The sequence below is a fragment of the Sus scrofa genome, chromosome 7, assembly GCF_054392235.1.
Source record: "Sus scrofa isolate SSC_HxYL_T2T_F1_AM1 chromosome 7, Sscrofa_HxYL_maternal_Yorkshire_Landrace_v2.0, whole genome shotgun sequence".
Lineage (NCBI taxonomy): Eukaryota > Metazoa > Chordata > Mammalia > Artiodactyla > Suidae > Sus > Sus scrofa.
In genome coordinates, this window is record NC_139389.1 from 86,420,993 (window position 1) to 86,447,598 (window position 26,606).

The 26,606-nt window shown below is 39.2% G+C and overlaps 1 protein-coding gene across 9 annotated transcripts in view; it reads right to left on the bottom strand.

Annotated features, from left to right (window-relative positions):
* Positions 1–26,606, bottom strand: part of RPGRIP1 (RPGR interacting protein 1) — a 106,085-nt gene that overhangs the window by 12,982 nt on the left and 66,497 nt on the right. For all 9 annotated transcript variants that reach the window (XR_014810890.1, XM_084969291.1, XM_084969290.1 and 6 more), the window contains one exon: positions 21,751–21,848. Coding sequence is in view for 8 of the 9 variants with exons in the window: in XM_084969291.1 (XP_084825417.1) it covers positions 21,751–21,848 (98 nt within the window). In the remaining variant the exon portion in view is untranslated. The remainder of the gene's footprint in view (positions 1–21,750; positions 21,849–26,606) is intronic.

Here is a 26,606-nt window from a genome sequence, read left to right on the forward strand (position 1 = left end):
TGTCTCACCATTTTGTATCCATAGAACTTGGTGAATAATAAGACAGGTACTCCATAATTTAAAAACTCACTAGATTGCTGGGAGGATTTAGTGAGTTCATGAGTATCAAGTACATGGGATACAGGTTCCATCCCTGGCCTTGCTCAGTGGGTTAAGGATCCAGAATTGCTGTGAGCTGCAGTGTAGGTCGCAAATATAGCTCAGATCCCACATTGCTGTGGCTGGGCAGCTGTAGCTGTGATTTGACCCCTAGCTTTGGAACATCTATGTGCTATAGGTGTGGCCATTAAAAAAAAAAAAAAAAGAATACTGATCAGCAGTTAAGAGGTATGAACATGGATATATTCCCAAAATACTACTGATTGAAAAATTCACATTACACAAAAAGCTGGTTTCTTGAAATGGTTTAAAAAATTGATAAACTTTTAGCCAGAATCATCCAGAAAAAAAGATAGAGGTCCCAAGTCACTAAAATCAGAAATGAAAAGGAGGGAGATGGGATTAAGATGTCAAGGAATAGAAAGACTGGAGCTCAAGCTCACCTTCTCTCATAAAAACAACAAAATTGCAAGCAAATGCTGAACAACCTTCAACCAAATGGAATGGAAACTTTCAAAAAAGATATCCTACTACAGAAGACAAAGAGGAGGCCACATCAAGATGGTAGGAGGAGTCATTATGTGATATAAGCAACCCCATACCCACCAGTGAGCAGCTCACAGACTGGAAAGTAACTGTATCACAGAGCCTCACCTACAGGAGTGAGAGTTCTGAGCTGCACATCAGGTCCTCACACCTGGGGATCTGGCACTGGAAGAAAGAGCCCCTGGAGCATCTGGCATTGAAGCCCACTGGGGGCCTGTGTGCAGGAGCTCCACAGGACTGAGGGAAACAGAGACCCCATTCTTAAAAGGTGCACACAGACTTTCACATGCACTGGGTCCCAGGGCAAAGCAGACACTCTATAGGAATCTGGGTTGGACCTGATGGCAGTTCTTAGAGGATCTCCTGGGAAAACGGGCAGACTGTGGCTCATTGTGGGGAAAGGACATTGGAGGCAGAGATGGATAACTTACAGGAAACACTGTGCGAAGAGATACAAGATATAAAACTTAAACAAGAAGAGATGCAAAATACAATAACTGAAATAAAAAATTCATTAGAAGAAGTCAACAACAGAATGCAGGAGGCAGAAGAACAAATAAGCGAGGTGGAGGACAGATTAGTAGAAATCACGGATATGGAACAGAAAAGAGAAAAAAGATTGAAAACAAATGAAGAAAATCTCAGAGAACTCTGGGACAACATTAAATGCACCAACATCTGTATTATAGGGGTGCAAGAAGGAGAAGAGAGAAAGGGACAGAAAAAATATTCAAAGAGATAATAGCTGAAAACTTTCCTAATATGGGAAAGGAACCACTCACTGAAATCCAGGAAGCACAATGAGTACCATATAAAATAAACCCAAGGATGGGAGTTCCTGTCATGGCTCAGTGGTTAATGAATCCAACTAGGAACCATGAGGTTGCAGGTTCGATCCCTGGCCTTGCACAGTGGGTTAAGGATCTGGCATTGCCATGAGCTGTGGTGTAGGTTGCAGACACAGCTCGGATCCTGTGTTGCTGTGGCGCTGGCGTAGGCCAGCAGCTGTAGCTGGCATAGGCTGGCGGCTACATGTCTGATTTGACCCCTAGCCTGGGAACCTCCATATGCCGTGGGAGTGGCCAAAGAAATGGCAAAAAAAGACAAAAAAAAAAAAATAAAGTAAACCCAAGGAGGAACACCTCAAGACATATTAATCAAACAGACCAAAATTAAAGACAAAGAGAAAATATTGAAAGCAACAAATAACATAAAAGGGAACCCCGATAAGGTTATCAGCAGATTTTTCAGCAGAAACTCTGCAGGCCATGGAGTTCCCATTGTGGTGCCATGGAAACAAATCTGACTAGGAAACAAGAGGTGGCAGGTTCAGTCCCTGGCCTCACTCAGTGGGTTAAGGATCTGGCATTGCTATGAGCTGTGGTGTAGGTCACAAACACTGCTCAGATCCTGAGCTGCTGTGGCTCTGGTACAGGCCAGCAGCTGTAGCTCTGATTCGACCCCTAGCCTGAGAACCTCCATATGCTGCAAGTGTGGCCCTAAAAAAAAAAAGAAAGAAAAGAAAAGAAACTCTATCGGCTTGAAGGGAGTGGCACAATATACTTAAAGTGATGAAAGGAAAAAATCTCCAGTGACGATTACTCTACCCAGCAAGGCTTTCATTCAGATTTGAAGAAGAAATCAAAAGCTCTATAGTCAAGCAAAAGCTAAGAGGATTCAGCAACACTAAACCAGCTTTATAACAGATACTAAAGGTGCTTCTCTAAGCAGAAAATAAAAGGTCACAACTGGAAACAAAAATACTACAAAAGACAAGGCTACCAGTAAAGGCAAGGAAAGTAAAAGTAGGAAATCATCCATGCACAAATATGCTACCAAAATCAGAAATCACGAGAAGAGGAGGGTACAAATGCAGGAAACTGGAGATGCACTTGCAATTGAGAGACCAACAACTTAAAACAATCTCGAATACAGACTCTTATAGCAAAACTTCAGAATAACTGCAAACCAAAAATCTACAATTGATACACAAGCAAATAAGAAAAATCAACTCAAGTAAAACACTAAAGATAGTCATCAAACCACAAGAGGAAAGAACAAGAGAAGAAGGGAAGAAAAAAGAGCAACAAAAACAAATCCAAAACAATTTTAAAAATGGCAATAAGAACATACATATTAATAAGCACCTTAAAGGTAAATAGACTAAATGCCCAAACCAGAAGACATAGTCTGGCTGAATGGATACAAAAACAAGACTTATATATATGCTGTCTTCAAGAGACCCACTTCACTCTAGGGACACATATGAATTGAAAGTGAGGGGATGGAAGAAAATATTCCATGCAAATGGGAATCAAAAGAAAGCTGGAGTAGCAATACTCATGTTAGACTAAATAGATCTTAAAATAAAGAATATTATAAGAGACAAAGAAGGACACTACATAATGGTCAAAGGATCAATCCAAGAAGAAGACATAACAATTGCAAATATATATGCATCCAACGTAGGAGCAGCTCAACATATAAGGCAACAGCTAACAACCTTAAAAGGAGAAAGTGACAGTAACATAATAATAATGGGGGACTTTAACACCCCACTTACAGCAATGGACAGATGATCCAGACAGAAAATCAGCAAGGAAACACAGGCCCTAAATGAAGCATTAGACCAGATGGACTTAACCAGATACTTACAGCATATTCCATCCAAAAGCAGCAGAATAAACATTCTTCTCAAGTGCACACAGAACATTCTCTGGGATTGATCACATTCTGGGCTACAAATCAAGCCTCAGTAACTTTAAGAAACTGAAATCATATCAAGCACCTTTTCCAACCACAATGCTACATGATTGAAAATCAACAACAGGAAAAAAAAAAACTGCAAAAAACACAAACATGTGGAGACTAAACAACATGCTACTAAACAACTAATGGATCACTGAAGAAATCAAAGAGGAAATTTAAAAATATCTAGAAGCAAATGACAACAAAGATACAACACTCCAAAACCTATGGGATACAGCAAAAGCTGTTCTAAGAGGAAAGTTTATAGCACTACAAGCCCACCTCAGGAACCAAGAAAAAGCTCAAATAAACACCTAACTTTATATCTAAAGCAGCTTGAGAGGGAAGAACGGACAAGACCTAAAGTTAGTAGAAGGAAAGAAACCATAAAGATCAGAGCAGAAATCAATGAAATCGAAATGAAGAAAACCATGGAAAAGATCAATGAAACAAAAAGCTGGTTCTTTGAGAAGATCTATAAAATTGATGAAACTTTAGCCAGACTTATCAAGGAAAAAAAAAAAAGAGAGAAGACTCAAATCAATAAAATTAGAAATGAGGAGTTCCCATCATGGCACAGCAGAAATGAATCCGACTAGGAACCATGAGGTTGCAGGTTTGATCCCTGGCCTTGCTCAGTGGGCTAAGGATCTGGCATTGCTATGGCTGTTGTGTAGGCTGGCAGCTGTAGCTCTGATTAGACCCCTAGCCTGGGAACCTCCATATGCCATGGGTGTGGGTGTGACCCTAAAAAGACAAAAACAAAAACATAAAAAAATAAAATATAAAATTAGGGAGTTCCCGTCATGGTGCAGTAGAAGCGAATCCTACTAGGAATCATACATGAGTTTTCAGGTTTGATCCTTGGCCTTGCTCAGTGGGTAAAGATCTGGTATTGCTGAGGTGTAGGTTGCAGACACAGCTTGGATCTGGTGTTGCTGTGGCTCTGGCATAGGCTGGCGGCTACAGCTCTGATTAGACCTGGAGCTTGGGGAGCTCCATATGCTGTGGGTGTGGCCCTAAAAAGACAATAGACAAAAATAAAATAAAAATAAAATAAAATAAAATAAGAAATGAAAAAAAGACATTACGACATCACAGAAATACAAAGGATCATAAGAGACTACTACATGCAACTATATGCCAATAAAATGGAAAACCTAGAAGAAGTTGACAAATTCTTAGAAAAGTACAATCTTTCAAGACTAAACCAAGATGAAACAGAAAAGATGAATGGACAAGTCACATGTACAGAAATTGAAACTGTGATTAAAAAACTTCCAACATGGGCATTCCCTTCATGGCTCAGTGGTTAACAATACCAACTAGGATCCATGAGGATGCAAGTTCAATCCCTGGTGTCCCTCAGTGGGCTAAGGATCTGGCATTGCTGTAAGCTGTGGTGTAGTTCACAGATGCATCCTGGATCCTGCATTGCTGTGGCTGTGGTGTAGGCCAGCAGTTACAACTCCGATTCGACCCCTAGCCTGGGAACTTCCATATGCCTCAAGTGTGGTCCTAAAAAAGCAAAAGAAAAAAAACCCAAAATACAAACAAACAAAAACAAGCAAAAAATGAAAGAAAACAAACAAACAAAAAAACTTCCAACAAACAAAAGTCCAGGACCAGATGACTTCACAGGCAAAATTCTATCAAACATTTAGAGAAAAGCTAACACCTATACTTCTGAAACTATTCCCAAAAAATCTCAGAGGAAGGGACACTCCCAAACTCATTCTATGAGGCCACCATCACCCTGATACCAAAACCAGACAAAGATACCACAAAAAAAAAAAAAAATTACAGGCCAATTTCACTGATGAACATAGACGCAAAAATACTCAACAAAACACTAGCAAACCGAATCCAACAATACATTAAAAGGATTTTACATCTTGATCAAAAGGGATTTATCCCAGGGATGCAGGGATTCTTCGATATCCACAAATCAATCAGTGTGATACACCACACTAACAAACTGAAGAATAAAAACCATATGATCCTCTTGACAGATGCAGAAAAAACTTCTGACAAAATCCAACACCGATTTCTAATAAAAACCCTTCAGAAAGTGGGCATAGAGGGAACCTACTTCAACATAATAAAGGCCATATATGACAAACCCACAGCAAACATCATTCTCAATGGTGAAAAGCTGAAAGAATTCCCCCTGAGAATAGGAACAAGACAAGGATGTCCACTCTCACCAATTATTCAACATAGCTTTGGAAGTCCTAGCCACAGCAATCAGAGAAGTAAAAGAAATGAAAGGAATCCATATTGGAAAGGAAGAAGTAAAACTATCACTATTTGCAGATGACATGATACTATACCTAGAAAATCCTAAAGACTACCAGAAAACTGTTAGAGCTCATCAATGAATTTAGCAAAGCCATAGGATATAAAATTAATATACACAAATTGACTGTATTTCTATATACTAGAAAGGGAAATTAGCAAAACAATTCCATTTACCAACACATGAAAAGAATAAAATACTTAGGAATAAACCTACCTAAAGAGACAAAGGACCTGTTATCTGAAAACTATAAGACACTGATGAAAGAAATCAAAGATGACACAAACAGATGGAAAGACATACCATGCTGTTGGATTGGAAGTATCAATACTATCAAAATGACTGTACTACCTAAGGCAATCTACAGATTCAATGCAATCCCTATCAAATTACCAAGGACATTTTATTTTTCACAGAACTAGATCAAAATATCTTAAAGTTTATTTGGAAGCACAAAAGACCCAGAATAGCCAAAGACATCCCAAGAAAGAAAACTGGAGCTGGAGGAAGCAGGCTCCCTGACTTCAAATTATACTACAAAGTTACAGTCATCAAAACAGCATGGTACTGGCACAAAACCAGAAATATAGATCAGTAGAACAGGAAAGAAAGCCCAGAATTAAACCCATGCACCTATAGTCAACAAATCTATGACAAAGGAGGCAAGAATATACACTAGAAAAAAGACAGTGCCTTCAATAAGTGGTGCTGGGAAAACTGGACAGCCACATGTAAAAAATGAAATTAGAATACTTCCTAACACCGTACACAAAAATACACTCAAAATAGATTAAAGACCTAGATATAAGACCAGATACTATAAAACTCTTAGAAGAAAACACAGGCCAAACACTCCCCAACATAAAGCACAGCAGTATCTTCTCAGATCCACCACCCATAGTAAGGACAATAGAAACAAACAAACAAACAAACAAACAAAACAAATAGGACTTAAAACTTAAAAGTTTATGCACAGCAAAAGAAACCCTAAACAAAATGAAAAGACAACCCACAGAATGGGAGAAAATATTTGCAAATGAATTGACTGACAAGGGATTAATCTCCAAAATTTATAAATATCTCCTACAGCTCAATACCAAAAAAAACCAAACAACCCCATCAAAAAATGGGCAGAAGATCCAAACAGAAAATTCTCCAAAGAGAACATATAGATGGCCAAAAAACACATGAAAAGATGTTCAACATCACTCATCATTAGAGAAATGCAAATCAAAACCACTGTGAGGTACCACCTTACACCAGCCATAATGGCCATCATCAAAAAGTCTACAAAGAATAAATGCTGGAGAGGGTATGGAGAAAAGACAACCTTATTACACTGTTGGTGGGAATGTAAATTGGTACAACCACTATGAAAATAAGTATGGAAATTCCTCAAAAAAACTAAATTACCATTTGATCCAGCAATCCCACTCCTGGGCATCTATCCATAGAAAACCATCATTCAAAAAGATACATGTACTCCAATGTTCATTGCAGCTCTATATACAATAGCCAAGACATGGAAACAACCTAAACGTCCATCGACAGAGGAGTGTATAAAGAAGACAGGGTACATATATACACAATGGAATATTACTCAGTCATTAAAAGGAACGAAATAACAGCATTTTTAGCAACATGGATGGACCTAGAAATTATCATGCTAAGTGGAGTTAGACAGTGACACCCCAACATCAAATGCTATCACGTACACATGGGACCTAAAAAAAGGACACAATGAACTTCTTTGCAGAACAGAAACTTACGGTTTCCAAAGGAGACAGGTTGGGGGGTGGGAGGATGGGCTGGAGGTTTGAGATGGAAATGCTATAAAATTTGGTTGTGATGATTGGTGTACAACTATAAATGTAATAATATCATTGAGTAGTTAAAAAAAAGAAATTAAAGGGAAGTTAAAACAGATACAATAGAAATACAAAGGATCATAGGCAATTATTTCAAACAACTATATGCTAATAAAATGGACAACCAAGAAGAAACGGACAAATTTCTAGAAATGTAAAACTTTAGAAGACTTAACCAGGAAAAATAGAAAATATAAACAGACCAATCACTAGCAATAAAACAATAAGTAGGAGTTCCCATTGTGGCTCAACGGAACTGAATCTGACTAGGATCCATGAAGACACAGGTCCTATCCCTGGCCTCCCTCAGTGGGTTAAGGATCTGGCATTGCCATGAGCCGTGGTGTCGGTTGCAGACAAGCCTCAGATCTGGCGTTGCTGTGCTGTAGGCCAGTGGCTATAGCTCCGATTTGACCCCTAGCCTGGGGACCTCCATATGCCATGTATGCGGCCCTAAAAAGACAATAAATAAATAAATAATAAAATTGAATTGGTAATTTATTTTTTATTTTTATTTTTGTCTTTTGACCTTTTAGGGCCCCACCCATGGCATATGGAGGTTCCCAGGCTAGGGGTCTAATAGGAGCTGTCGCTGCCAGTCTAAACCAGAGCCACAGCCACAACCTGAAACCTCATAGTTCCTAATTGGATTCATTTCTACTGCACCACAACGGGAACTCTTGAACTGGTAATTTAAAAAACTTCTGGAGTTCCCATCATGGCACAGTGGAAACAAATCTGACTAGGAACCATGAGGTTGTGGGTTCAATCCCTGGCCTCATTTAGTGGGTTAAGGATCCAGCACTGCCATGAGCTGTGGTGTAGGTTGCAGATGTGGCTCCAATCCTGCATTGCTGTGGCTCTGGCGGAGGCTGGCAGCAACAGCTCCGTTTCGACCCCTAGCCTGGGAACCTCCATATGCCTCGGATATGGCCCTAAAAGGACAAAAGACAAAACAAAACAAAACAAAACAAAACAAAAACCAAACGTCCCAACAAACAAAATTCCAGCATAAGAAAGCTTCAAACTTTTTTTTTTGGCCACGCCCACAGTGTGTGGAAGTTCCCAGGCCAGGGATCAAACCCTTGCCACATCAGTGACAATGCTAGATCCTTAAACTGTTGAGCCACCAGGGAACTCTTTCACAGGTAAATCCAAACATCTGGAGAAAAGTTAACACCTACCCTTCTCCAACTATTCCAAAAAATTGAGAGGAAGAAAAGCTTCAAACTCATTCTACAAGTCCAACATAAACCTGATACTAAAACCAGGTAAGATACCACACAAGAAAAGGAAATTATAGGCCAATATCACTGATGAACATAGATGTAAAAATCTTCAACAAAATGTTATCAAATTGAATTCAGCAAAATACTGAAAGGATCATGTACTATGACCAAGTGGAATTTATCCCAGGGATGCAAGGAGTTTTCAATACTTACAAATCAATCAGTGTGACATACCATATTAACAAACTGAAGAATGAAAACCATGTGGTATATCTTAATTAAAATGGCAAAAGTTAAAGAAAAAGTGAGTATTCTACAGACAGCAAGGGGAAAAAAAGAATAAATTACAGGGAATTTCCATAAGGATATCAGCTGATTTCTCTGCAGAAACTTTTCAGACCAGAAGGGAACAACATGATATATTCAAAATCCTAAAAGGATTTTCCCTAAAAGGGAAAACATTGCACCTTAGGATACTCTACCCAGCCAGATTATCATTAAGAATGAAATAGAGATAAAGAGTTCCTCAGCAACAAAACTTAAAGAATTCAGCAATACTAAGCCTACAATAAATAAATATTGAAGATCTTCTCTAAATAGAAAAAAAGCAAGACTCTATAGGAAAAGGAAAATCACAATAGGAAAGGCAAATGTATAAAAGAAGGAGCATCACTTAAATAAGCCAGTACATACACTAAAAAACAATTAACAATTTTGTAAAAATAATTACAATTAACAGCAAAAGGATAAGAACGAGGATGTAGGAGTTCCCTCTTGACTCAGCACATTAAGGATATAGTGCTGTCACTGCTGTGGCCCTGGTTACAGCTGTGGTGTGGATTTGATTCCAGACTTGGGAACTTCCACATGCCATTGGCATGGCCAAAAGAAAAAAAGCATGGAGATGTAAAATAGGACATCAAAATCACACTGTATGGGGAAGGGGAATAAAAAAATGTAGATCTTTAAGAATGTGTTTCAACTAGTATGACCATCAGCTTAAAGCAAATAGATACAGTTATGGGTCAGCATATTTGAACTCCATGATAACCACAAATCAAAAACATATAATAGATTCACAAAAACCAACAAGAGAAATTCCCAATGGGGGCTCAGCAGGTTAAGAACCTGACCAGTATCCATGAGGATGCGGATTTGATTGTTGGCCTCACTCAGTGGGTTAAGGATCCAGTGTTGCTGCAAGCTGTGATGGAGGTCAGAGATGTGACTTGGATCTGGTATGCTGTGGCTGTGGTGTATGCTGGCAGCTGCAGCTCTGATTCAACCCCTAGTCTGGGAAATTCCACACGCAGCAGGCGTGGCCACCCCAGAAAAGAAAAAAAAAAAAATCCCCAAACTACAAAAGGAGAAACAAAAAGAAGAAATAAACAAAGAACATAGAAACAATTGAAAAACTAGGTTTAAAATGGCAATAAGTGTGTATCTTTTTTTTTTTTTTTTTTTTTTTTTTGTCTTTTTGCCTTTTCTAGGGCCACTTCCCGCAGCACATGGAGGTTCCCAAGCCAGGGTCCAATCAGAGCTGTAGCCACTGGCCTACACCAGAGCCACAGCAATGCAGGATCCAAGCCATGTCTTCAACCTACACCAAAGCTCATGGCAATGCTGGATCCTGAGCCCACTGAGTGAGGCCAGGGATCGAACCCGCAACCTCAACCTCATGTTTCCTAGTCAGATTTGTTAACCACTGTGCCATGACAGGAACTCCTAAGTACATATCTATTAATAATTATTTCAAATGTGCATGGACTAAATGTTCTGATCAAAAGACGTAGAGTGACAAAGTGAACGAAAAAAAAAAAAAAGCAAGAACCTTCAATATTCTGCCTTCATTTCATGGTTAAAAACACACAAAGACTGTAAGTGAGGGGATGAAAAAAGTCATGCAAGTAGAAACGACAAAGTGAAGATAGCAATACTAGTATCATACAAAACAGACTTTAAAACAAAAGCTATTAAAAAACGCAAAGAAGGAGTTCCTGTTGTGGCACAGTGGAAACAATCCAACTAGGAACTATGAGGTGTGGGTTCAATCCCGGCCTTGCTCAGTGGGTTAAGGATCTGGTGTTGCTGTGAGCTGGTGTAGGTTGCAGATACAGCTTGGATCCTGCTTTGCTGTGGCTGCAGTGTAGGCTGGCAGCTGTAGCTCCAATTGGTCCCCTAGCCTGGGAACCAAAAAAAAAAAAAAGGCAAAGAAGTACATTATATAATGATAACAGGATAAATACAAAATATAAGAAGATATTACACTCACTGTCCTATATGCATCCAATATAGGAGCACTGAAATGTATAAAACAAATACTAACAGACATAAAGGGAGAAAGTGACAGGAATACAGTTAATAGTAGAAGAATTTAACATCCCACTGATATCAAAAGACAGATCATCAGGACAGAAAATCAATAAAGCAACAGGTCTGTTGCTACAAGATGCAACAGACCGACTGGACTTAATTGATATCTAGAAGACACTATACCCACTAAAAACAGAATGTAATTCTGAGTTCCCATTGTGGCTCAGAGGGTTAAGAACCTGACCTAGTCTCCATAAGAATGCAGGTTCAAGGCCTGGCCTTGCTCAGTGTGTTAAGGATCCGGCATTGCCCCAAGCTGTGGCATAGGCTGCAGATGTGGCTCAGATATGGTATTGCCGTGGCTGTAGCATAGGTCAGTAGCTGTAGCTCTGATTTGACTCCTAGCCTGGGAACTTCCATATGCCACAGGTGCAGCTATAAAAAGAAAAAAATAGAATATAAATTCTCTTCAAGAATGCATAAAACATTTTCTAGGATAGACCACATGCTAAGTCAAAAAACAAGCCTCAACAAATTTAAGAGAATAGAAATCAAGTGTCTTTTCTGACAACAGCATAAAACTAGAAATTAACCACAAAAATAAAAATGGGAAAAGAACAAAGACATGGGAACTAAGCAACATGCAACTAAAAAACTAATGGGTCAATGATGAAATCAAAGAAGAAATCAGAAAATACACTGAGACAAACAAAAATGAAAATACAATCTTACAAAATCTATGTAATGCAACAATAAAATCCTAAGACAGAAGTTAATTCAGGTATTCATCAAGAAATAAGAAAAATCTCAAACAACCTAATCTACCACCTAAAAGAATTAGAAAAAGAAGAACAAGCAAAATCCAAAGACAGCAGGAGGAGGGAAAGAAGAAAGCTGAGAGAGAAGTTCCCATTGTGGCGCAGTGGTTAACGAATCCGACTAGGAACCATGAGGTTGCGGGTTCGGTCCCTGCCCTTGCTCAGTGGGCTGTGAGCTGTGGTGTAGGTTGCAGACGCAGCTCGGATCCCGAGTTTTGCTGTGGCTCTGGCGTAGGCTGGCATCTACAGCTCCGATTGGACCCCTAGCCTGGGAACATCCATTTGCGTAGGCTGCGTAGTGTAGGCTGGCATCTACAGCTCCGATTGGACCCCTAGCCTGGGAACATCCATATGCCACGGGAGCGGCCCTAGAAAAGTCAAAAAGACAAAAAAAAAAAAAAAAAAAAAAAAAAAAAAAGCTGAGAAAAGGAGTTCCCTTGTTGCATAGCAGGCTAAAGATGTGGCATTGTCACTGCAGTGGCTCAGGTACAATCTATGGCCCAGGAACTTCCTATGCTACAGGCACGGATTTAAAAAAAAAAAAGGGGGGGGGGGTTCCCTTCGTGGCTCAGTGTTAACAAACTTGACTGGTATCCACAAAGACTCGGGTTCAATCCCTGGCCTCACTCAGTGGATTAAAGGATCCAGCACTGCTGTGAGCTGTGGTATAGGTCACAGACATAGGTTGGATCTGGTGTGGCTGTGGCATAGGCCAGCAGGTCTATAGGTCCAATTCAACCTCTAGCCTGGGAACTTCCATATGCTGCAGGTGCAGCCCCAAAAGGACAAAAAGGAAGGAAGGGAAAAGAAAAAAGATCAGAGAGGAAGTAAATAAGAGATAGAAAAGTAAACTAAGAACTATTTCTTTTAAAGAACCCCAAAAAATCAACAAACCTCTAGCAAGTCTGGAGTTCCTATCATGGCGCAGTGGTTAACGAATCCGACTAGGAACCATGAGGTTGCGGGTTCGGTCCCTGCCCTTGCTCAGTGGGTTAAGGATCCAGCATTGCCATGAGCTGTGGTCGCAGACGCGGCTCAGATCCCGCATTGCTGTGGCTCTGGCGTAGGCTGGCATCTACAGCTCCGATTGGACCCCTAGCCTGGGAACCTCCATATGCCGTGGGAGCGGCCCTAGAAAAGTCAAAAAGACAAAAAAAAAAACCAAAAAACAAAAAAACCTCTAGCAAGTCGTAATGGGAAAAAAGTGAGGACCCAAGTAAACAAAATATGAAAGTGGAGAAATAACAACTGATACTGCAGAAAAAACTATGAAGTCATATGCCAAAAAATTGGACATCTAGGAAAAAATGGACACGTTTCTAGAAACATAGATCCTGTCAAAACTGAGTCAAAAAGAAACAGGTAATTTGAACAAACCAATCACTAGAGGTAAAATAAAATCTATAATGAAAAAAAATTCTCTGCAAATAAAAATCTAGGACCAGACAAGCTTCACTGGGAAATTCTACCAAAATACAAGGAGAACTTGTGCCTGTCCTTGTCAAACTAGTCCCAAAAAAACTGAAGAGGAGGGAATACACTCAAATTCATTCTATGAAACCATCATCATTATTATGATAGCAAAACAAGACAAAGACACTACAAAGAAAAAAAATTACAGGCCAGTATTTTTGATAAGTGTAGATGCAAAAAGTCTCAACAAAATATTAGGAAACTGAATCCAACAATTACGCCATAATCAAGTTATATTCATTCCAGGGTCACAGGGATATTTCAACATATGCAAATCAATCAATGTGATAGAACACACTGACAAAAAAATTAAAAAATTTTTAGAGTTCCCGTTGTGGCGCAGTGGTTAACGAATCCGACTAGGAACCATGAGGTTGCGGGTTCGGTCCCTGCCCTTGCTCAGTGGGTTAACGATCCAGTGTTTCCGTGAGCTGGTGTAGGTTGTAGCTCCGATTGGACCCCTAGCCTGGGAACCTCCATATGCCGAGGGAGCGGCTCAAGAAATAGCAAAAAGACAAAAAAAGAAAAAGCTTTGGAGTTCCCGTCGTGGCGCAGTGGTTAACGAATCCGACTAGGAACCATGAGGTTGCGGGGTCGGTCCCTGCCCTTGCTCAGTGGGTTAAACGATCCGGCGTTGCCGTGAGCTGTGGTGTAGGTTGCAGACGCGGCTCGGATCCCGCGTTGCTGTGGCTCTGGCGTAGGCTGGTGGCTGCAGCTCCGATTCAACCCCTAGCCTGGGAACCTCCATATGCCGTGGGAGCGGCCCAAGAAATAGCAACAACAACAACAACAAAAATAAAAATAAAAAAAATTTTAAAAAAGGACAAAAACCACCTGATCATCTCAATAGGCACAGAAAAGGCATTTAACAAAATTTAACGTCTATTCACAATAAAAACTCTTGCAAAAGTGGACATATCTCAACATAATAAAAGCCATTATGATGAACCCACAGTTAACATAATACTCAACAGTAAAAAGCTGAAAGCCTCCCTGCTAAATTCAGGAACAAGACAATGATGTTCACTCTCACCACTTTCATTCAATAAAGTATGAGAAAACCCAGCCATGGCAACCATACAAGAAAAGGAAAAAAAAGGTATTCACATTGGCAAGGAAGAGGTAAAACTGTCATGATTCACAGATGACATATTCTATAGAGTAGAGAAGCCTAGGGTCTCCACACAAATATTATTAAAACTAAGAAATTAATTCAGCAAGGTAGCAGGACATAAGATTAAAATACAGAAATCTGTTGTATTTTATAACACAAAAATGATAATATCAGAAAGTTAAGGTAAAAAAAATTTCCCCTTTTAAATTGTGTCAGGAGGAGTTCCCTTGTGGCCTAGCAGAAACGAATCTGACTAGGAACTATGAGGTTTCGGTGCGATTCCTAGTTTTGGTCAGTGGGTTAAGGATCCAGTGTTATCGTGACCTGTAGTGTAGGTTGCAAACCTGGCTCTGATCTGATGTTGCTGTGGCTGTGGTGTAGGCTGGCAGGTGTAGCTCCGATTGGACCCCTAGCCTGGGAACCTCCGCATGCCATGGGTGAGGCTCTAAAAAGCAAAAACATAAAAATAAAAATAAAATTGTGTCAGGAGTTCCTGATGTTGCACAGTAGGTTAAGGCTATTGCATCATCTCTGTGGCAATGCAGGTTCAATACCCAGCCTGGTGCAGTGGTTAAGGAACCAGCATTGCCATAGCTATGGTGTAGGTTGCAGCTGCAGCTCATATTCAGTTCCTGGCCTGGAAACTTCCATATGCCACAGGTGCAGCCATCAATTTTTTTTTTTTTTTGTCTTTTTGCTATTTCTTTGGGCCGCTCCCGCGGCATATGGAGGTTCCCAGGCTAGGGGTCGAATCGGAGCTGTAGCCACAGGCCTATGCCAGAGCCACAGCAACGCGAGATCTGAGCCGCGTCTGCAACCTACACCACAGCTCACAGCCCACTGAGCAAGGGCAGGGATCAAGGGCAGGGACTGAACCCGCAACCTCATGGTTCCTAGTTGGATTCGTTAACCACTGCGCCACGACGGGAACTCCCAAAATTTTTTTAATTAAAAAATAAAATAAAATTTTGTCAAAACACCCCCAAATGCCTAGGGATAAACTTAATCAAGGAGGTGACAGACCTATATGCTAAAAGCTATAGAACATTGATAGAGGAAACTGAAGATGACTTAAAGAAATAAAAAGATATCCCATAATCTTGGATTGGAAGAATTAATATTGTCTAAATGAACATACCACCTAAAACAATTAACAGATTTAATGCAATCACTCTCAAAATACTCATGATGTTTTTCACAGAACTGGAAAAATTAATCCTAAAATTTATATGGAAGCACAAAGACCCATGATTGCCCATAACTGCAATCCTGAGGAAAAACAACAAAACTGGAAGAATTTCTGTTTGTATACTACAAAGCTACAGCAATCAAAATAGAATGCTACTGACACAAAAACAGAAATATAAATCAATGGAAGAGAATAAAGGCCAGAAATAAATACACACACTTACAATCAATTAATCTATTCAAAAGTAGCAATAATATACAATGCAGAAAAGACAGTCTCTTCAACAATTGGAGTTGGGAAATCTGGACAGCTATTTGTAGAACACTCCCTCACACCATATACAAAAATAAACTCAACATGATTTAAAGACCTAAATATAACACATGACACCATATAACTCCTAGAGGAGAATACAGGCAAAACATTATCTGACATAAATCATAGTGATATTTTCTTAGATCAGTCTCCCAAGGCAAAAGAAATAAAAGTAAACAGATGGATCCTAATCAAATATAAAAGCCTTTGCACAGCAATGGAAACCATCAACAAAACAAAAGGACAATCTACTAAATGGGAGAAAATATTTGTCCAAATTGTGGCTGACAAGGGATTAATATCCAAAGTATATAAACAGCTCTTACAGCTCAATAGTGAAAACACAAATAACTGAATCCAAAAAATGGGCAAGAGTTCCCACTGTGGCTCAGCAGGTTAAGAACTTGACTAGTATCCATGAGGAGGTTCAATCCCTGATCTCGCTCAGTGGGTTAAGGATCTGGCATTGTCACAAGCTGCTGCAGAGGTCACAGATGCAGCTTGGATCCCATGTTGCTGTGACTATGGTGTAGGCTGGCAGCTGTGGCTCTGATTCAACCTCTAGCCTGGAAACTTCCATACGCCGTAAGCACAGCCTTAAAAAGGAGGAAAAAAAAAAAAAGTGGGCAGAACACATAAATAGGCATTTCTCCAAGGAAGACATAGAAATGGCCAACAAGGCACATGAAAAGATGCTCAACGTTGCTAGAATCAAAGTCTACAAATAATACTGAAGAGGGAGTGGAGAAAATGGAACCTTCCTGCATTGCTGGGCGGATATAAATTGGTATAGCCACTATGGAAAACAGCATGGAGTTTCCTTTAAAAATTAAAAAGAGAGCTACCAAATGATCCCACAATACCATTCCTGGTATAAATATCCAGAAAAAAGGAAACCTGTAATTTGAAAAGATACATGCACCCCAATGTTCATAGCAGTATTATTTACAATAGTGAAGATATGGAAATAACCCAAAACCCCACCAAAAGATGATTAGTTTAAGATGTCTCTCTCTCTCTCTCTCCCACACACACCCACCCACGCACAGAGGAATATTTCTTAGCCATAAAGAAGAATGAAATAATGCCATTAGCAAAAACATGGATGGACCTAGATAATTTTATACTTAATGAAGTAAGTCAGACAAAAAAAGGACAGTACTATATGATATTATTTATATGTGCAATCTAAAAAATAATACAGAAGTTCCTGTTGTGGCTCAGCAGTTAACGAACCTGACTGGCATCCATGAGGATGCAGGTTCCATCCCTGGACTTGCTCAGTGGGTTAAGGATCTGGCATTGCCCTGAGCTGTGGAGTAGGTCGCAGATGTGGCTCAGATCCTGCATTGCTGTGGCTGTGGTGTAGGCTGGCAGCTATAGCTCCAACTGATCACTGGCCTGGGAATCTCCACATGTCATGGGTGCAGCCCTAAAAAGCAAAATAATAATAATAATAATACAAATGAATTTATTTAGAAAACAGAAACAGGGAGTTTCCATTGTGGCTTAGAAGTTAAGAGCTCAATAAGGAATTAGGACATCTTTGACCTCTAGAATTGAGAGTACAAGAAAAGAGAATAAACCTTGAGATTCTTGACATACACTATGGCTAAAAGACCTGAAGCCACAGAGCAAATGGAAATGACTGTTCACTTCTCACTAGGAGCTGTTGAGAAGGGGAAGGTAAAGTTTTACATGGTCCAGAGTGGAAGATTGAGTCCTAAGACAAGGAATGGAGTTTCATCCAGAGGAAACCATGAGGTTTGAGTTGAGAACTTTTCCTGAGGATTCTTAGGAGTAAAATAAGTACAGAAAGCCTTTAGGAACTCTATACTGATTATCAGACATATCTTCCTGGGGAAGAATCCTACACACATCCCATGATACAGAAATTGTCCTAATTATGGACTCAAAAAGAGGGAATTAAAGATCCAAATGTACTGTGATTGTTTTGTTTTTTAACAGTACATGGGAAAGGCATTTTGGAAAGGTCTTCCTTAAGTTGTACTGTTTTAACAATTGAATAACTGACCTGGCAGGTAGATGGGAAATGACACCCCTCTGCCACAATCCCCTCCCCTTAGGGCCTAGTCCTTTCTTATAAGGGCTACTACCAGATCATAGAAGCTTGCATTTGAGAACTACTGCCAACATCAACATCATCATCACTGTCATTTAGTGCTTAATTTGTCTCAAATGTATTAAGTGATAACTGCATTAAACCATTATCACATATTACCTTATTTAAATCTTGCTACATTGCTATAAGGTGTGCATACTAAATATTACCACTTTAAAATCATAATATTTATAGCAGCATTATTTACAATAGCCAAGACATGGAAGCAATCTAAATGTCCATCAATAGATGAACAGATAAGAAGATGTGGTCTATATATACAATAGAATTTTTTTAATGGCTGCATCCATGGCACATGGAAGTTCTCAGGCCAGGGATTCCATATGAGTTGCAGGTACAACCTATGCCACAGATGTGGCAACACCAGATCCTTTAACCCACTGCACTAGGCCAGGGTTTGAACTCATTCATTCCTCCTCAGTGACCCAAGCTACTTCAGTTGGATTCTTAACCCACTGTACCACAGCAGGAACTCCATGCAATAGGATATTATTCAGCCATAAAAAGAATGAAGTAATGCTAATTGCAGGAATATGGATGAACCTAGAGATTATCACACTAAGTGAAGTAAGCTAGACAGAGAAAGACAAACATCATACAATGTCACTTATACGTGGAATCTTAAAAAAGAATACTAATGAACTTATTTACAAAACAGAAATAGCCTCACAGAGAAAACAAACTTAGGTTATGGAAGGGGGTGGGGAATAAATTAGAAGTTTGGCATTAACAGATACACACTACTATATTTAAGCAGATAAACAACAAGGACCTACTGAACAGCATAAAGAATTATATTATTATTATTATTTTTTTTTTTTGCCTTTTTAGGGCTACACCTGCAGCACATGGAGGTTCCCAGGCTAGGGATCAAATCACAACTATACCCACAGCCACAGCCGCGCCAGATCTGAGCCTCATCTGAGACCTATGCCACCTCTGCCAATGCCAGATCCTTAACCCACTGAGTGAGGCCAGGCATCAAATCCACATCCTCACGGATACTAGTTGGGTTCTTAATCCTCTGAGCCACAAGAGGAATTCTGAGAACCACATTCAATATCTTGTAATAACCTATAATGGAAAAAAAAAACTAAAAAAGAATGTGTGCATGTGCATGTGTATGTGTGAATCACTTTGCTATACACTTGAAGCATTGTAAACTATTGTAAACTATACTACAACAAAAAAATTCCCACTTGGAGTTCCCGTCGTGGCGCAGTGGTTAACAATCCAACTAGGAACCATGAGGTTGCGGGTTCGGTCCCTGCCCTTGCTCAGTGGGCTGTGAGCTGTGGTGTAGGTCGCAGACGCGGCTCGGATCCAGTGTTGCTGTGGCTCTGGCGTAGGCCAGTGGCTACAGCTCCAATTCGACCCCTAGCCTGGGAACCTCCATATGCCGCGGGAGTGGCCCAAGAAATGGCAAAAAGACAAAAAAAAAAAAAAAATCCCACTTTACAGATGAGGAAATAAAACCTAGTAGAGGTTAAATAACTCTGGGCAAGTGGCATAGACAGTAATAGCAGAGTCTGGATCAGAACATCTCTCTGAACCATGTTTCCATGCTCCTGAACACTACGCTCTCTCGCCTCCTCCATTACTCTGGCTGACCCCTGGGAGAAGACAGACAGAGCTCAAGTACTGTCTGGATCTTCAATCCCTTCCATCGTTCATGCCCAGCTATTTTGAAATACGGAAAAGATTGAGTTTAAGTGTGTCTATGTTATAAGTTTAATTAGAAAACAACACCAATGTCCCACTAATAAATGGGATCAGTTTTCACATTTAGTTTGTTGAGTAATATTTGGGGATACACAAAGATATTCTAACAGGAGATCTTCATTTAAGAGCCTTTAATTTGGGGTAGTAATTTTTAATGTCACTGTCTGACTTGTAGTTCCACAATTTGCTGATCAGACGGCTGCTTTGGGCGCTGCCTTGAGAAGTGCATGGTTTAGAAACTTCCTGACTCAAGTACCACCAGCTCTTTCACCAATTACCCATATAATCCTGGACACATCACTGAGTTTTCTTCACCTTTATGATCTCTATGGCTGTGATCTGTCTTACAAACATTTTTCAAGATATTAATTACATAATATCTTTAAAAATATGACAGATAAAAGTTCGGAAAATAAATTTTTAACTGCTGGAATCTACTGATTTTGAGTTTCTCCACACTCTGATATCCTTCAATTTCTTGTAAATTCTCAGTACAAGTTCTGACTTTCAAGGAAGAGTTTTCTGACCTCTAAAAAAGCAGCAATAATTTTCCTTTTCTGAATTCCTTACAAACCTTAGAGTTTATTTTATTTTGTCTTTTTAGGGCCATACCCATGACACATGGAGGTTCCCAGGCTAGGGGTCTAATTGGAGCTGTAGCTGCTGGCCTCTACCACAGCCACGGCAACAGCAACACCAGGTCCGAGCTGTGGCTGGGACCTACACCACAGTTCTCAGCAATGCTGGATCCTTAACCCATTGAGCAAGACCAGGGATCGAACCCTCATGGATACTAGTCGGGTTCTTTTCCACCAAGCCATGATGGGAACTCCAAACCTTAGAGTTTGTATCACATAATCTACCCATTTAATTCTGGGTCACCTTATGCTTTTCTTTATTGTTTCTAATGAAGTTCATAATCCTCAATTAGATTTTAATCTTTCATTCAGTCACTAATGCAACAAATATTTACTGAGTGCCTGCAAATGTACCAGGGAGCATTCTATCAGCTTGAAAGAGTGATTGGTTTCTATGTCATTTATAACCTCACAAGAGTCCAATATGATGACTGTGAATATAGCTGTGGATATTTATTCAAATGTGTGTGTGTGTGTGTGTGTGTGTATTCTCCATTAATTCTGAAAGAGATGTGAAGCCAAAATGTTTAATAAACAACTGTCATTACAGGTTTTAATGGTTGGGCAAAAACCTTTAGAAACTGAATTATCTCTCAACCCTCCTGCAAAGAATCCTGTCCTGTCTTCCAGCCTCCAACTCCCAAAGTAAACCTGCTCTTTTTAGGTAGATTTTAAAAAGGGGCATCTCTTGGAGTTCCTATCGTGGCACAGCAGAAACAAATCTGACTAGGAACCACGAGGTTGCAGATTCGATCCCTGGCCTCACTCAGTGGGTTAAGGATCCGGCATTGCCGTGAACTGTGGTGTAGGTCACAGACGTGGCTCGGATCTGGCGTTGCTGTGGCTGTGGCATAGGTCGGCAGCTGTAGCTCCGATTTGACTCCTAGCCTGGGAACCTCCATATGCCATGTGTGCTGCCCTAAAAAGCAAAAAAAAAAGGGCATCTCTTAGGCTGGGATGAATCATTGTGTACAATGAAGGAGGCAGACAAAGGATCCAAGTAGGGGGAGAAGTATTGCAGTCAGTCCTTATTTATACCAAATCATGAAAATTACACTTTCATCTGGCTATATCAATGCACTTCCATTCACTGGCAAACAGAAATTTAACTAAATAACTTGAATTTCCTGTTTGGTTCATTAAAACTGGATTTGAACTTCATACGCATAGCCATTAAGCACAGCATCATTGCTTACAATCTCTGTGCACCCTCAATGATTACCCCAGTGTACTTACTGCCTTAGGACATTTCTGAGACACAGGTGTTACTATCTCATCACTGTCTGTAGTTTGTGCTTCACTGACTTCAGAAGCTTGTTCACGGGATTCTTTACCTGCCAGAGAAGAGACCAGAGTTACAGAACTGTTTCAGAGCACCCCATCTAATGCAGGAAAGACCAGTACCTACACGCTCAATCCACTGTCTGGTCACTAGTTCTAAGTACCTATATTTTGGCTGAATTTACCAAGAATCAAATCCTCTTTTTCAAAGATTCATTTATTCAGAAGCTTGCCAAACACACAGGGTTCACTTTTGAAGAGAGAGAAAGAAAAAGAGAGAAACAGGAGTTAAGGTATATGTATTGTAAATGTCTTTTCCACTCTGCAGCTGGCCTGCTTAATCTCTTGCTGAACAGAAATTCTTATTTTTAAGATAATCAATATTATCAATATTTTTTGTTATGATTAGTACATTTTGTTTCTTTTACTTAAGGGCTGCACCTGTGGCATATGGAAGTTCCCAGGCTAGGGGTCAAATTGAAGCTGTAGCTGCCAGCCTGCACCACAGCCATATGGGATCTGAGCCACATCTGTGACCTACACCACAGCTCATGGCTATGCTGGTCCTTAACCCACTGAGTGAGGCCAGGGATCAAACCCACATCCTTATGGATACTAGTAGGGTCATAACCCACTGAACCACAACAGGAACTCCCTGCATTTTGTTTCTTATTTAAGAACAATTTCCTTACTCTGAATAATGAAGAATAATGCTGCTATGAGTATTTGCGTTCAAGTCTTTGGGTAGACAAATGTTTTCATTTCTCTTGGGTAGATACTTAAGACTAAAATTGCTGGGTTGTAAACATTATGTTTAACTTTTTAAGAAACAGTCAAATATTTTTCAAAGTGGTTATACCGTTTTACACTCCCACTAGTAATGTATAAAACTACAGAAACACCAGATCTGAGCTGTGTCTGCAACCTACACCACAGCTCATGGCAATACCAAATCCTTAACCCACCGAGAGAAGCCAGGGATCGAACCTTCCTCCTCATGGATACCAGTCAGATTCGTTTCCACTGAGCCAAGATGGGAACTCCCAAATCTGTTGACCCCTCTAAATTGAATCATCCTATTATTGAGTCGTAAGAGTTCTTTATAGATTATAGATGCAAGTCCTTTATCAATAATGTAATTTGTAGATATTCTCTCCTAGTTTGTAGCTTATCTTTTCATTTTCTTAATGGTTTCCTTTCAAGAGCATATATGCTTTATTTTGCCCAAGTCTAAATTATCAATTTTTTATTTTATGGATCATTCTTGTGTCATATGTATGAAATATTTGTCTAATCTAAGGTCAAATATTTTATCCAAAGTTTTCTTTTAGAAACAAATAGTTTTGGTTTTGATTCTAATATTTAGATTTATGGTCTATTTTGGTTAATTTTTATACATGCTGTGAGGTAAGGCTCTCAGTTCACTTTTTTCTCCTGTTTGTAGATATGACTGTCCCATAACCATTAATTGGAAAGATTAGATTTTCCCATTAAATGGTTTTGGAAATTTTGTGGAAAATGCATTGGGAGTTCCCATCTTGGCTCAGTAGTAATGAACCTGACTAGTATCCATGAAGATTCAGGTTTGATCCCTGGCCTCAATCAGTGGGTTAAAGATCCGGCATTGACAGGTCAACCACAAATAAAAACCAAACATTACATTCACAAAAACTAAAAAGAAAAGTACTCAAGCATAAAAAAAGTGGAAATCATCCAACCAAAAAAATAAAGGAAAAAGGAGAAACAAAGCATCAACTGGAAAACAAGGTTTAAAATGGCAATACATACATTTTTATCAATAATTACCTTAAATGTCAGTGGACTGAATGCTCCAATCAAATGACACGGGGTGGCAGATTGGATAAAAAACCAAAAATCTATGATCTACTGTCTACAAGAGACTCACTTTAGGCCAAAGGTCACATAGAGATTGAAAGTGAGGGGATGGGAAAAGATAGTTCATGTCAGTGGATAAGAAAGGAAAGCTGGAGTTGCAATACTCATATAAGACAAAAGAGACATTAAAACGAAGGCCATAAAGAAAGACAAAGAAGGACAGTATTTAATGGTAAAAGGACCATTCAAGAAGAGGATATTATAATCATCAATATAATCCCCTAATATAGAAGCACCCAAATACATACAACAAACACTATCAGACATAAAAGGAGAAATTGATGGGAATACAATCATAGTAGGAGACTTTCACACCCCACTCACATCAACGGACAGATCCTCTAGACAGAAAATCAATACGACAACAGAGAACCTAAAGGACACAACAGAAAAGTTAGACTTAATTGACATTTTCAAGACATTAAATCCAAAAAAATCAGAATATACATTCTTCACAAGTGTACATGGAACATTCTCAAGGATTGATCACATACAAGAGCACAAAATTAACCTCAACAAATTCAAGAGTGTTAGGCATTATTTCAAGTATATTCTCTGACCACAATGGCATGAAACTAGAAATCAAACACAGGAAAAGAAACGAGAAAAAACTGACTATATGGATACTAAACAACGTGCTACTAAAAAACCATTGTGTCAATGAGGAAATCAAAAGGGAAATTTAAAAATACCTCAAAACAAACGATGATGAAAACACAACCATTCAAAATCTATGCGATGCTGCAAAAGCAGTTCTTAGATGGAAGTTCATAGTAATTCAGGCCTTCCTCAAAAAAGTAGAAAAATCTCAAATCAACAACTTAATCTATCACCTAAAAGAATTAGAGAAAGAAGAACAAACAAAATCTAAAGTCAGCAGAAGGAAGGATATCATAAAGATCAGAGAAGAAATCAACAAAATAGAGATTCAAAAAACAATGGGAAAAAAAAATCAATAAAACCAAGAGCTGGTTCTTTGAAAGGGGAAACAAAATTGACAAACCTAAATCAACAATAAATTTTTTAAATGCTAAAAAAAAAAAAAAAATTGACAAACCTCTGGCCAGACTCACCAAGAAGAAGAGAGAAAAACCAAAATAAACAAAATAAGAAATGAAAAAAGAGAAATCACAATGAATACTGCAGAAATACAAAAAAATAAAAATAATACTATTGAACAATCATATGCCAACAAATTTGACAACCTAGAAGAAATGGACAACTTTCTAGAGATATACAGCCTGCCAAAACGATTCAGTTGAAAAGATGAAATAGATCAAATGAACAGACCAATCACTAGAAGTGAAATTGAATAAAATACTCCCTACAAACAAAAGTCCAGGACCAAATGGCTTTACAGGCAGATTTTACCAAACTTACAAAGAAAAACTTATACCCATCCTTCTTGAACTTTTCCAAAAGGAACACTCCCAAAGACATTCTATGAAGCAACATCACCCTAATACCAAAAGATACTGCAGAATAAGGCCAATATCTTTGATGAATATGGACACAAAAATCCTCAAAATTTTAGCTAACTGAATCCAACAATATATAAAAAAAGATCATACATAATGACCAAGTGGGATTCATCCCCAGTTCACAAGAACGGTTCAACATACACAAAGCAATCAATGTCATACACCACATTAACAAAATAAAAGTAAGAAACCACATGATAATCTCAATAGATGCTGAAAAAGCATTTGACAAAATCCAAGATCCATTCATGATAAAAACTCTTACCAGGAGTTCCCATCATGGCTCACAGAAATGAATCTGACCAGTATCCATGAGGATGCAGGTTTGATCTCTGGCCTTGCTCAGTGTGTTAAGGATCTGGAGTTGCTGTGAGTTGTGCTTTAGGCTAGCAACTACAGCTCACATTCAACCCCTAGCCTGGGAACTTTTCATGCCATTAGTGCAGCCCTAAAAAGCAACAAACAAACAAACAAAAAACCTCTTACCAAGGTGGGTATAGAGGGAACATACCTTAACATAATAAAAGCCATTTATGACAAACCCACAGCAAATATAACACTCAATGGAGAAAAGCTGAAAGCCTCCCCACTAAAATCTGGAACAAGACAAGTATGCCCACTCTCACTTTTTTTTTTTTTTTTTTTTTTTGTCTTTTTGCCATTTCTTGGGCCGCTCCTGCGGCATGCGGAGATTCCCAGGCTAGGGGTCGAATCGGAGCTGTAGATGCCAGCCTACACCAGAGCCACAGCAGCACAGGATCCGAGCTGTGTCTGTGACCTACACCACAGCTCAATGCCGGATCATTAACCCACTGAGCAAGGCCAGAGATCAAACCCGCAACATCACGGTTCCTAGTCGGACTTGTTAACCACTGCGCCACGACGGGAACTCCCACTCTCACTACTTTTATTTAACATAGTATAGGAAGTCCTAGCCACAGCAATCAAACAAAAGAAATAAAAGGTATCCAAATTTGAAGAGAAGGGATAAAATTGTCACTCTATGCAGATGATATGATACTACATATAGGAAACTCTATGGACTCCACACAAAACTACTTGAACTGATCAACAAATTCAGCAAAGCAGCAGGATACAATATTAACATTCAGAAATTGGTTGCATTTTTGTATATTAACAATGAAATATTAGAAAAGGAATATAAAAATAAAATACCTTTCAAAATTTCACTCAAAAAAATTAAATACCTAGGAATAATCCTGACCTAGGAGGACTATATGACATTAATTAAGGAAATAAAAGAGGATTCAAAGAAATGGAAAGATATTCCATGCTCCTGGGTTAGAAAAATTAATGTTGTAAAAATGGCCATACTACCAAAAGCAATCTACAGATTCAGTGCAATCCCTATCAAATTATCTAGTTTTTCACAGAACTAGAACAAACCACCCAAAATTTTATATGGAACCATAA